The 11732-nt window shown below is 36.7% G+C and overlaps 2 protein-coding genes across 3 annotated transcripts; one reads left to right on the plus strand and one right to left on the minus strand.

Moving 5' to 3' along the window:
• Positions 1-2: 2 nt before the first annotated feature.
• gnl3 (G protein nucleolar 3) lies at positions 3-6974 on the plus strand. The gene is made up of 15 exons (XM_026242504.1): positions 3-91; positions 250-308; positions 1467-1607; positions 1875-1994; positions 2073-2153; positions 2263-2398; positions 2487-2590; positions 3491-3635; positions 3769-3856; positions 4034-4211; positions 4892-5034; positions 5106-5242; positions 5355-5512; positions 6546-6612; positions 6708-6974. Exons 1-15 carry the CDS (start codon positions 79-81, stop codon positions 6809-6811), a joined length of 1674 nt encoding a protein of 557 aa, XP_026098289.1. The 5' UTR covers positions 3-78; the 3' UTR covers positions 6812-6974.
• A 3-nt stretch (positions 6975-6977) lies between these two features.
• Positions 6978-11350, minus strand: glt8d1 (glycosyltransferase 8 domain containing 1). Of its 2 annotated transcripts, none has more exons than XM_026242506.1 (10): positions 11190-11350; positions 10914-10961; positions 9903-10001; positions 9610-9820; positions 9420-9528; positions 9255-9339; positions 8614-8726; positions 8092-8258; positions 7858-7970; positions 6978-7748 (listed from the first exon to the last, which is right to left on the minus strand). In XM_026242506.1, exons 2-10 carry the CDS (start codon positions 10927-10929, stop codon positions 7564-7566), a joined length of 1098 nt encoding a protein of 365 aa, XP_026098291.1. In that variant the 5' UTR covers positions 10930-10961; positions 11190-11350; the 3' UTR covers positions 6978-7563. The 2 variants fall into 2 exon arrangements, with proteins under 2 accessions (XP_026098291.1, XP_026098290.1); XM_026242505.1 differs by having other exon boundaries at positions 9610-9823.
• Positions 11351-11732: the final 382 nt, after the last annotated feature.

Raw genomic sequence — 11732 nt, forward strand, 5'->3', positions numbered from 1 at the left:
AAGCGGAAGCGGAAGTGAGGAATAGAGACACGTGCTGCGCTGTGTGAGAGAGGAGCGCGTGCTGGACCAGCGACAGACATGAAGAGACCGAGTGAGTATAATAATCTCGAACAAATATCATTATTTACACGCGTTGACGATACAAACACAACGCAAATCATTATATTTACCAATTGCTCGTTATAAGGACGTAATAGACGACCAGAAATAGCAAAACACACTGATAAAACCCACGTGTCTGTTTTGTAGAGTTGAAGAAGGCGAGCAAACGCATATCATGCGCCAAACGCTTCAAAATACAAAAAAAGGTAAGAGCTTTTATCTGTAAGTGTATAGAGGCTTTGGTTCCGACCTGGCTGTTGACAGCAAACTATACTTAATATCACTAAGAAAACTGTTCCGTGGATTTTAATGGTGTAACGTTATATATGAGGTTTAGCAAATAAGTTACCTAACTAATATATATGTGTGTGATATGTATTGTGTATCCAAGTTCCAATGTAATACATTACCCTTTTCGTACTGCTAAAACCATTTTCTCCAACTGTATTATTAGATAATTTTTTCATGTTTCATTTTCCATGTGTTACTGTTTTTTTTTTAAGTTCCTTATGTGTAGTGTTATGTGCCAGTATTATAATTATGGGTTTATTAATAGGTCAGAGGTGTTATTGGCAAAATGTTTTTCATATTATTGTAAATATTAAAATGTAGTATTATTTTGCCCAAATAAATGAAAAATAAAATGGGAAAATTCATTTTTTCAAATTCTACAAAAATCATTACAGCTTTATGATGTACTGTATACATACAGTAATTTGTGATTTAATAGTTTACATTGAGGTGTTAGTAAATTGTTACTGTAACTGAATTGTACTGTATGCACTGTTAGTAATTTAACTGTACAAATAGGACTTGGAAATAAGTATGCATGCTCAATTAAATGTATGATATCACTTCATTTATTATTACTTTTTTTTTTTTTTTTTTTTTTTTTACAAATGTGGGTTTGATATATTGTGCATCCCTGTCTTACAATGTTATGCTAATGTACTCGACCAAGCAAAATTTGGGGACAGTATGATTTTACTTATTTTTTTCAGCAAGGATGCATTAAAATGCTCAAAAGTGGAAGTCAAGACTTTTACATTGCTACAAAAGATTTATATTTCAAATAAATGCTTCTCTTCTGAATATTTATGAAAAAACCATGAAAAAAATACATCTCTTTTTCCACTAATATGATGATGATAAATGTTTCTTAAGCAACAATTGTAACAATTTCACAATATTACAGTATTATTGATCAAATAAAAACATCCTTGAGCATCATCGACTTCTTTAATGGTAGTGTGTCTTTAACGTTTAACGTGTCTGAAACGTGTCCCAAATACCTTGGGCATCTAAACGTATATTTGTATTGTTGTTCTGGCTGTTATTACACACTTCTCTTTCTCCACGGTAAGGTCCGGGAGCATAACCGTAAAGTAAAGAAAGAGGCGAAGAAGAAAGGGATAAGCCGAAGACCCAAGAAAGATATTGGAGTACCGAACAGTGCTCCTTTTAAAGAGGAAGTGCTTCGAGAAGCTGAGCAGAGAAAACAGGAGGTATTATCTTCCCTGAAAAACCCTGCATTTGTCCATACGGACCTCACAGTTAATGTAGTTAGTACTGTGCAAAAGTCTAAGGTCACTAGTATTTTCAACAACAAAAAATGGTTTTAAGTCAGTTATTTCTATCTTTTGCTGTAGTGTGTCAGTAGGAAATATCACTTTACATTTCCAAACATTATTTTTGCCATTAATTTTAATAATCCAGTGAGATTTCTGAAATGCATGCCGTCGCACTAAATGCATTGTGTGTTGTCCTTAAAGCTTGAAACTCTGAAAGAGCAAAACAAGATCGCAAAACAGCAAGAAAGAGCTGAAAAGAGGAAAAAAGAGAAGGAAGCAGATAGTGCCGGAGACGGACCTGCAGCCAAGAAAGCTAAAAAGGTAAGATAGGTGAAGAAATGGTGACTATAGAGGTGACCCACTGGCTGTAGCTAACCTGTAACTTCTGTTCATTTGCAGGTGGCGAAAGCTAAAGAAGCAAAGGCTGCACTAATTAAAGAGAAAAGCGCTAAGACGTTCAAATGCTGTGAGCTGAACAAGGCAAGTTGACAAGCAGATATCCAGCATATTGTGGCCAGCACTAGCCAGTAATATACTCCTGAATCTGTGATGAATCTCTAGCATGACCAGGTTGTGAACTCTTGTGCAGGTGATTGAGGATTCTGACGTGATCGTGGAGGTTTTGGATGCCAGAGATCCTCTGGGCTGCCGCTGTCCTCAGCTGGAGGAAACCGTCCTGAAACACGAGGGAAAGAAAAAACTCTTGTTCATATTGAACAAAATCGGTAGAGAGCAGTTCGTATTGCCTTAGACTTCATGCCATCCAGTTATCAAGATGGAAAATGCTTATTAAAGGCTGTTTTTGCTCTCTAGATCTTGTTCCTAAAGATAACGTAGAGAAATGGCTCCGGTATCTGGAAGCGGAGTGTCCTACTTTTCTCTTCAAAGCATCAATGCAGATACAGGACAGAACTGTGGTAAGTATCAGTGCTTTCATAATGCAGCGCACTCCCAAATTAAATGTTGGGTGGGTATTTAATCTATCCAGAATCGATTAGATACTACTATTTAAAAAATTCAAGTCGGGTCGGTAGGATTATATGTTTTTGAAAGGAATCTCTTCTCACTAGTGCTGCATTTATTTGAACAGAAATAATTCAAAACAATGCTGAAGTTAAATACCGTATTTTCCACACTATAAGGCGCACCGGATTATAAGGCACATAGAATAGAAGATACTGCAGTCAAACGTTATGCATCCACTAGATGGACCTGTGCTAAAGGAAATGTCAACATTTTCACAGCGCCTTGATCCATATATAAGTGCTCCGGATTATAAGGCGCACTGTTTTTTTTTTTTTTTTTTTTTGAGAAAATTAAAGGCTTTTGAGTGCGCCTTATAGTGCAGAAAATACGGCACTATGACAGTGCCATCACAATGATAGATTACAGTTATTTGTAAAGTCTTCAGTGCCACATGCATGATCCTTCAGAAATTAATCTAATATGATGATTTGCTGCTTAAAAAAACATTCAAATGTTTACATTTGAAAACTTGTGCTGCTTAGCATTTAATATGGAACATTTTGCATATTTCTGAAGAAAAGTATTCATTTCATTAAAAAAAAAAAACTGACCCTATATACAATAAAATGTTTGTTAAAAATAATAAATATGGGTATTTGCTACAACTACATTTGCTTTTCTTGACTTTTATAAGCAGCAACATCAATTATGTCAGTATCGTGATTCAGTTTTTATTGGCCCTGCCAAGATTTACTTTTTAATAAGCTTAAGTATAGGGGTAAAAACAATGACAACAAAAGATGGATTCAAAGATCGGTGGATATTGACATCTCATAATCTCTGTTATACAGCAACAGAGGAAGCAGAGAGGAGTCAATCCAGTTCTGGATCACAGCAGAGCAGCTTCATGTTTGGGGAGAGACGGTCTCCTACAGACGCTAACTGGCTTGGCTAACAAGAAGGATGCTGAGACCATGCTTAAAGTTGGTGTTGTTGGTAAGATTTCTTGTTGTTTTTATGGACCAAGGTAACCTGAGGAAGCATTGCTAAACTCTGAAATAATTTTGACTCTTTTGCATTTCTATTAAAAATGTTAATATTGAACCATCTGCGGTTGTCTTAACTTCAGGTTTCCCTAATGTGGGAAAGAGCAGCATCATCAACAGTCTGAAGGAAGTCCGAGTGTGTCATGTTGGTGTACAGAGAGGATTGACCAGGTAAAGCTTCACTATTTGGTGTTCTCCCAGATGTGTATTTGAAGCATGATGAACTGTATTGGACTGACTAAAGCATGAAGTCTTCAATCAATCCAACACTGAGCTTCATATCCCACAATGCATTTCTGCCGCAGGGCTTTGAGGTACAGCCTCAATAACATTCTTTCCCCAATACAGATGTAAACAGGAAGTGCATATTACTAAGAGGTTGAAGATGATTGACAGTCCAGGGATTGTGGCGTCCTCCAGTAACCCGGGAGATGCGATGGCCCTCAGGAGCCTGCAGGTGGAGGAGAAGGAGGAGAGTCCACTGGAAGCGGTCAGGACTCTGCTCAAACAGTGCAGTCAGCAGCATGTAAGGAACACAGCTGCTCATCACATCAAAACTGGAGATCAGTTCACCCATTTACTCATCCTCATGTCATTCCAAACCCATATGAAGACATGCATTAATTGAGTAGTGGAATAGAAATTCTTTATATTAGTTTTTATTAAGCTATAGCATTTGTGCATTTACGCTGATTTTATTTAGTACCGTTTTCCATACAAATAACTAGAGACCATGGTTATATCTTTATCCTGTTTTTGCAGTGCTGTGTGTGGATTTAACTGGTTATCACGATCTAAGTGTATTCTACTATGGAAGACCAGTGGTTAATTTTAATAAAACAGTCAGAATAATTAAATTTCTTCCTTAGGTTTCTACAATTTTTTACAGATGTTACTGTTTTTGAAAACAAACTTGAATTGACACCTTTATCCTAACTCAAGCTTCTGTCAGATGTGCATGTCTAATTCTAAGAAATGATTCATATTTATTTTTGTATTAAATATTAATATTGTAGCCAATGGTGCTGAAGAAGGTATTCTGGTTTGGTTTGTAATTGATTGGGCTGTTTCTAAAACTAATTCTAATTTCATAGAATGTATCAGAACTTAGTGAAAATACTTTTTGTATTTCAGTTCACTGTATTTTTAAGGGGTTCATTTCCCTTTAATCTCACATAAATAAGATCTCTCATGTGTCTCTTTCAGATAATGTTACAGTATAATGTCCCAGACTACAGAAACTCCTTGGAGTTCTTGACCGCCTTTGCCAAGAAACGAGGCTTCCTGCAGAAAGGAGGTGTTCCTAACACAGAGCTGGCAGCCATGACGTTCCTCAGCGACTGGACCGGGTCAGTTTCAGAAGATGTGATGCTGAAATAACACTGTTACTGGCTTCCTAAGCTTTGTGTTGTTGTTTTAGGCCAAAACTGAGTTACCACAGCAGAGCTCCGGAGCACCAGGGCCTCCCCTCATACCTCACTGAAGCCATCGTGACTGAACTGAGGTCAGATCTGGATATGGATGTAGTGAGGAAGGGCAATGAAGATGTTAAGAAAGGTACGTCTCAGATTGGAATGATTTGATCCTCTAATGGTTAACAGTTCATTGACCAAATTGGATCAGTTTTGATATTTTAAGTTGTGGAAATTAAACATGTATCTGTCCTCAGGTGTGCGATTCCCAAACCTAGCGAGCAGCATAAGTTTTAATTCAAGGGGCCCAACCGCTGGTGTGCTGAATGTGAGTGAGCTACCTAAAGAGAGCATAACAATCACAGCAGCAACAGAAGCAGATGAGAAGATGGATGAGACCGCCAACACAGAGGAGGTACTTCTTATGAGAGGCTAGGAATCATTCGGTAATGAGGCTTTACACTTCTGTCATCAGAGACGATGAGAAATTATGAGTTTGTTCTTCACATAAGTCTTTGATGACCTTCTAATCCAACTCTGATCTCACTCTGACAGAAACTGATTCATGAACTGCATCTGAAACCAACTTCATTGAATGTTCAGTGAAACGTAAGATCGGTCATGAAAAAAGAAAGTGACTTTGGCCAAATGTTTTAGAAACATCATGCACTTTTTCCACAGATAATAAAGCAGTTTTATTGCTTTAATAAACATGCATTAGTAAAATTTAGCTTGATGCGCCCTCTTGTGCACTCATTAGAGAAGACACAAGCTTTTTTTCCCCCCAACTGAAATTGCCCTTTTAAATTTGAATATAATTAGAATGTTATTTGAGTAATAATTTTTAAATGCAAAATTCCAATACATTTTTTGGGGGGCCAGTTTTCCTAAACAGGGCAAATTAGCACGAGAGCGTGTGCGTGGACATTTCTGCGGGTGATTTACTAACAATGTGCAAATTATAGAACGTAACATGTAAAAAGTTATCAAACAACACAATGTACCATGTGCAGTGCAAATAAGCATAGTCACAAATACAGAAGGGAGTCACAGTACGCTGAAAGGAACCGGACGTTTTGATAGACCTTGTATTGCATGACTCCTAGTTGAGGGTTCCAAGTCCTCTTATTTCCTGAAGCAAATTAAAAATAACATGGCTTGGCAAAAGATATGTTCGGATAATGTGTTCTTCTGGCATTCAAAATAAATTAACACATGTGGAAAAACATCACTCCCTCTGTTCTTGCACTTGTTCCCCCTCAAGGTCGTCCCCGTGTAAACCTTATTCAGAACTTGTGTATAAAATGATTCTGCTGATACTAAAATACTGTGTGACAAGTCTAGAGTGTTTTGCTGTCCATAGAGCTTGTTTTGTTCCCAGCACATTGTCAGTCATCTGTATTCAGTAAATGGCTGTTGAATATTGATTTGCACGCTTTGTTTTTCAGCCTGAGGTTGAAACTCCGGCTTCAACGGTGGTGACACCGATTCAAGAATCGACAGAAAAGAAAAAAGGTTTGTTTGTGATCTACACCTATGAACTTCCTGTTTTTTTTTTTTTATCTAACCATCTTCTGACAAACTATTCTTGTGCTTTTTATCTTCTGTAGCCAAAGCAACTAAAAAAGTGAAGTTTGTCCCTGTCAACATTGACCTGACTTCAGTGCAGCAAAGCAATGATGACGCATATGACTTCAACACAGATTTTGTGTAAAATTTCACCAGTTTACACAGATTTATATGAATTGAGAGGAATCGAATTGTGAAACTGCACTCAGTTGGGAGTGCATAATGTGTGTTCTCTATGTCTGTATGTATTAATACATAATAAAATGTATTTAGTTGCCTGAATAAAAGTTGAATACTCTTACATTGCACACAAAACTTATACTGAGCTTTATTCAATTTGTTGTAACACTTTTCTTTATGTACACATTGACATTTTACCCTTCCAGTTGAGGACAATGGTGAGTAACAGCCGATATGTGGAGAAAGAGTGAGAGAGAGGAAAAATAAACATGCATCCATAAAAATGTAACAACACAAGGGGAAAGTGGTTCCTGTAGTGTCAAATACAGATAATTCTGAAATGTTCATTGTCACAAGTTTTTGTCTCAAGCCTAAAATCTAAAATACTGAAATAAAAAAGAGGGGGTCCATAATTTCACCCAACAGTATTTGAGAACATACCAAACCTTCTAAACACTTGGATGTAACATACAAAATGAAGATTTTAAAAGCTGCACCATAAATGGTTTAGTGTTATTACTTAGGAATTAGACAGTGAGTGTTGAGGTAGTGCACTGGTGTCAGATGTTGCCTATTGGCTGTTGTTCTGTTCCAATGTTGGTCCAGTTTCTTGGGTACTCTTAAGTTTCATGAAGAACCCATATTTTGCATCAAGACATCCTTTTAACATCCCCAAACAAAGTCAAATATCTGCATCAGTGTTTCCCAAACCAGGGTTTATTTTTCCACGGCGAGTCTCCGGATTGGGTGGAATTTACCTGTGGGATCTGGAATGAACCATTTGTCCCAAATGTCAGAAAAAGCGGAGGCTCTTCCCCATGGCTTATAATGTCCGTTCCAATGGAGAAGTTTGGCAGCCTTCACAAACTGAGGTGAATACCGATTCCCGGCTCCTGTCACCCCTAGAAATTTAAACAAATCGATCAAACATTTTGGTTGCTATTTACAAATTCTGCTTTGATATACAAAGGTGTTTTACATTTCTGAACCACAGTCTTGATCATGTCTTACCGAGGTGTCGGACGTGCCACATTGGATCAATGTTCGAGTGGTGCTTGTAGAATACAATAAGCATAGGCGGCGTTGTGATGCTGTCTGCTAAAGTCTTACTGTAAAGATCCTCCCTATAACAAAACAACACCATAAACAGCCCTCAAAGACACCTACTATTTGAATAAAGCGCGTTAGTAGCCATCTTTAACATTTTTTAAATGATTGTTATCGTTTTTAGTAGCACAAACTAACTTGGCGTTGCGCTCCATCCAGAACTCAAGCTGGCTGGTGATATTCTGCTGCTTCCACTCGGTTAAATTGGCCACAAAGACTCCAGGATTGAACGAGCAAGTGTTCGCTCTCATGCCAAGCTTCTTGATCGCCTCTTTTTTGAAGTCCAGAAAACCAATATAGCTGTTCTGCAGCATGTAAAAGAAATATGCAAATTCATGTAAATGTATAAAATGGGTATGTTCTGAAAACATTGTTTGAAATGGGGCTATGAGTGGTACGACCAAATTCTTATGAATAATTTCATACCGCAGTGACGGTATAAATTCGCAACATAGAAAATAAATTGGTTAAAAGAAGTTTATGTAAAAAGAAAACATATGACTGTATTTGAATAATAAAAGAGTCCTAAAAAAAAAAACCCACCCTATTTTGTATTTTAACTTTTCTCCGTTTATCTTCGTCAGCCCTAATATTATGATGCAGTTCTATACACAGTGTGAATTCTGGAATACAGTCAGATGAACTCATGAACAATCATACCTGATTTCCAGCTCCTCTGGCGATGCCTTTAAAGGACGCAGAGTCACAGTCCTCGGAGAAAGCTGCCGCATGTCCCACCTTAATACTGGTGTCGAAAAGCTCTCGAATGTCTCCTGAACCAGAGAAAAGACTGCAATCAATGCTACAGTTACTTACTGTTTTTAATGGAAACTGCACAGTATCACACTATTCTCGAAGCTTCCACCGTAAGCAGATTTTCTACGTGCGTTAATTATACGGATGGCCTACTAAATGCATATATATAAATTTATATAATTGTTTTAAATAATACACCACAAATAACCACTCTGTTTAATATAATATAGCTGTATTTTTAAATCCAACCAAAATTCCGAGGGAGGCTTAACGGAACAAAAACGCTTTCAAATAAAATAAAATCACTACAAATCTAGATATTTCTTACTACTAGATATTTCCAGATATTTTTATTAGAATCTAGATACTTAAAATTACAATCCAGCCCCAAACTTCTGGAAATCTTTCATTCATTTTTATTCCATATTATTTTAAATCTCTTAATCCATTTGGTTTTGTTATTTTAGAGACTGTTTAACTGGTTTTGCCCCAATTTAAAATTGATTAATAATCAAATCAAAAACACAAACGATAATGCACTTCACCTTGTACAATTACGTCATCATCCAGGTAAATAACTTTCTCTGTATCCGGCAAGAAAACCGGCAAGAAGAATCGGGCAAAGTTCAACTGGAAAAATAAGATGCATACATAGTTATGATACACGTTTTCCATTTTCACAACTCCAAACGCTACTTGCAATTCATTACCGGCTTCACTGCCTCCACTTTCTGAGGATCATTGGAAATCTTTCCTGTGAGGATCTTCGGATCAAATATGATCACTCTGTGTTTCATGTCAGTCTTACTCAACCATGTTCTGGAATGAGAAAGAATCATATTGCATGTAATGTAACTTCCTATTGTTTAATAAACCACTGTAATGCAATACAAGGTGTACCTGAGATGGACCACGGACTCATTTAGTGTCACTATATTGAATACTACATTGGCTTTGCTGTTGCGGTAGATGCTGTTCATGGCAGTGACGGCAGCTCCCAGTCTCTCCTCTGGAGCGGTGATGACCACAGGAATCTCATCTCCTGTCCTGATGACCTTATGATCCAACAGGAAGTCCGTCTCAAAGGGCAGGACCATCCCAGGCACTGTGTCTGCTGAAGGACAATCAGTGAGGTGTGATTTTTCATGGTGCTAAAAAACTTCTAACCTTCACTAACTTGAGCATACTCATACCGGAGCTCTCTTGCTTGAGGAAATCATTGAGATTCAGCAGGTTGCGATGCAATATAATTAAAAAGGCGATGACAAGTAGCACAAGAATGACCACATTCACTGGAAAAGAGAAGATGACAAGTATTTAAATTTATAGTTTCTACAGTTGACGGAAGCCATTGACTTCTATTACACTACACCACTAGTCAGAAGTCTCTTCTGCTCACCAAGCCTGCATTTATTTGATCCCAAGTACAGCAAAAGCTGTAATATTGTGAAATATTTTTACTATTTAAAATAACTGTTTTCTATTTGAACGCAAATTTTAAATGTAATTTATTCCTGTAATTTCAAAGCTGAATATTCAGCATCATTACCCCAGTCTTCAGCGTCACATTATTATAATAAAAACATTATTATAATAATAAAGCCTTATTATAGCAATTAATACTTTTATTCAGCAAGGATGCATCAAATTGATAAAAAAAAGATGATAAAGACATTTACAATGTTACAAAATATTTATATTTCAGTTAACACGGTTCCTCTGAACTTTCTATTCATCAAAGAAATCTGAAAAAAATTATACTCCGCTATTTTCAACATCATCATAATAATAAATAAATAAATATATATATTATATAATCATTTTAAAATATATTCAAATAGAAAACATTTTAAATAGTAAAAATATTTCACAATATTATTGCTTTTGTTGTAACTTGTATCAAATAAATGCAGGCTTGGTGAGCAGAAGAGAATTATTTATAAAAATGTACTTTTGACTGGTAGTATATATATATATATATATATATATATATATATATATATATATATATATATGTGTGTGTGTGTGTGCTGGTTTGGTTAACTTTATTCTAGAATATATCCTCTTTTTTGTCTCAGCAGAAGTAAGAAACTCACAGGTTTGGAACAAGTGGAGGGTGAGTAAATGATGAATGGCGTGTGTGTGTGTGTGTGTGTGTGTGTGTGTGTGTGTGTGTGTGTGTTTAACTCATATAAATTATTCACCTCTGCGTACAGTCATGGCACTCTATCAACAGCACTTGAGTTTAAATCCTACATGAAAACAAACAGTAACATTAGTAAAACAGCATGAAAAACACATTAAATGTATATTTAACAGATGGCTAAGTGGAATATAACAGAAACATTTTGAGACTGAAAAAAATCACAAAAGAAAGAAAGAAAAAAATGAATCCTGTATATATAAACAAGCATTTTGTCAAAGAAGCAACTCCAAAACTGTTAACAACACAAAAGTATAAAAACTACCAGTGTACAGACCTTTTTTCGTTAAAATGTCTAGACTCTCCTCGACTCATCATCCAAAACGCCAACTCAACATCAACAAGTCCTTCAGTCCAGCAGAGAACACGCCACGGCCGACAGACCTTTCACTGACACATATACTACACTGATCGCGGCATCGCGCACAGCAGCAGCGACTGAATCTTTTATAGCTTGTGAACTTTCATGTATTGACTCGTCTGTTTTTCTAAAGACTGACAGCAGCAAGAGCCAATAGAATTCGAGTGTGGTCTTTGGAGGCGCATTTCATTGGCTTGACCTACCAAACGAACCGCCCCTTCACAGAACGAGTCGCTTGTTCGGAGTCTTGAATGTGACTCGGAGCTTCACTGAGTGTTTTCTTTCTCAATGCTATTATTTGATCAAACTTTTGTTCTTTATTGTGTGCAAATGCTTTGTCAGTGTAAAAGCCTCTACCACGCAGTGAAAAAGACGGAATGAATTAAAAAAAAGAGTGAATGATTCATTGACTCGTAACTCAAAAAGTTCGCTTGTCCTATTAGCGTAACGATGTAACCT

The sequence above is a fragment of the Carassius auratus genome, unplaced genomic scaffold (genome assembly GCF_003368295.1).
Source record: "Carassius auratus strain Wakin unplaced genomic scaffold, ASM336829v1 scaf_tig00001591, whole genome shotgun sequence".
NCBI classification, from domain to species: domain Eukaryota; kingdom Metazoa; phylum Chordata; class Actinopteri; order Cypriniformes; family Cyprinidae; genus Carassius; species Carassius auratus.

Excerpts from the sequence above, each read along its gene's own strand:
- glt8d1 (XM_026242505.1), bottom strand. Across the intron at positions 9,824-9,902 it reads CCTCAAGCAAGAGAGCTCCG|CAGACACAGTGCCTGGGATG; the intron begins GTATGAGTATGC and ends ATTGTCCTTCAG. Across the intron at positions 8,727-9,254 it reads TGATGACGTAATTGTACAAG|GAGACATTCGAGAGCTTTTC; the intron begins GTGAAGTGCATT and ends TCTCTGGTTCAG.
- gnl3 (XM_026242504.1), top strand. Across the intron at positions 2,591-3,490 it reads AGATACAGGACAGAACTGTG|CAACAGAGGAAGCAGAGAGG; the intron begins GTAAGTATCAGT and ends TCTGTTATACAG. Across the intron at positions 3,857-4,033 it reads GTACAGAGAGGATTGACCAG|ATGTAAACAGGAAGTGCATA; the intron begins GTAAAGCTTCAC and ends TCCCCAATACAG.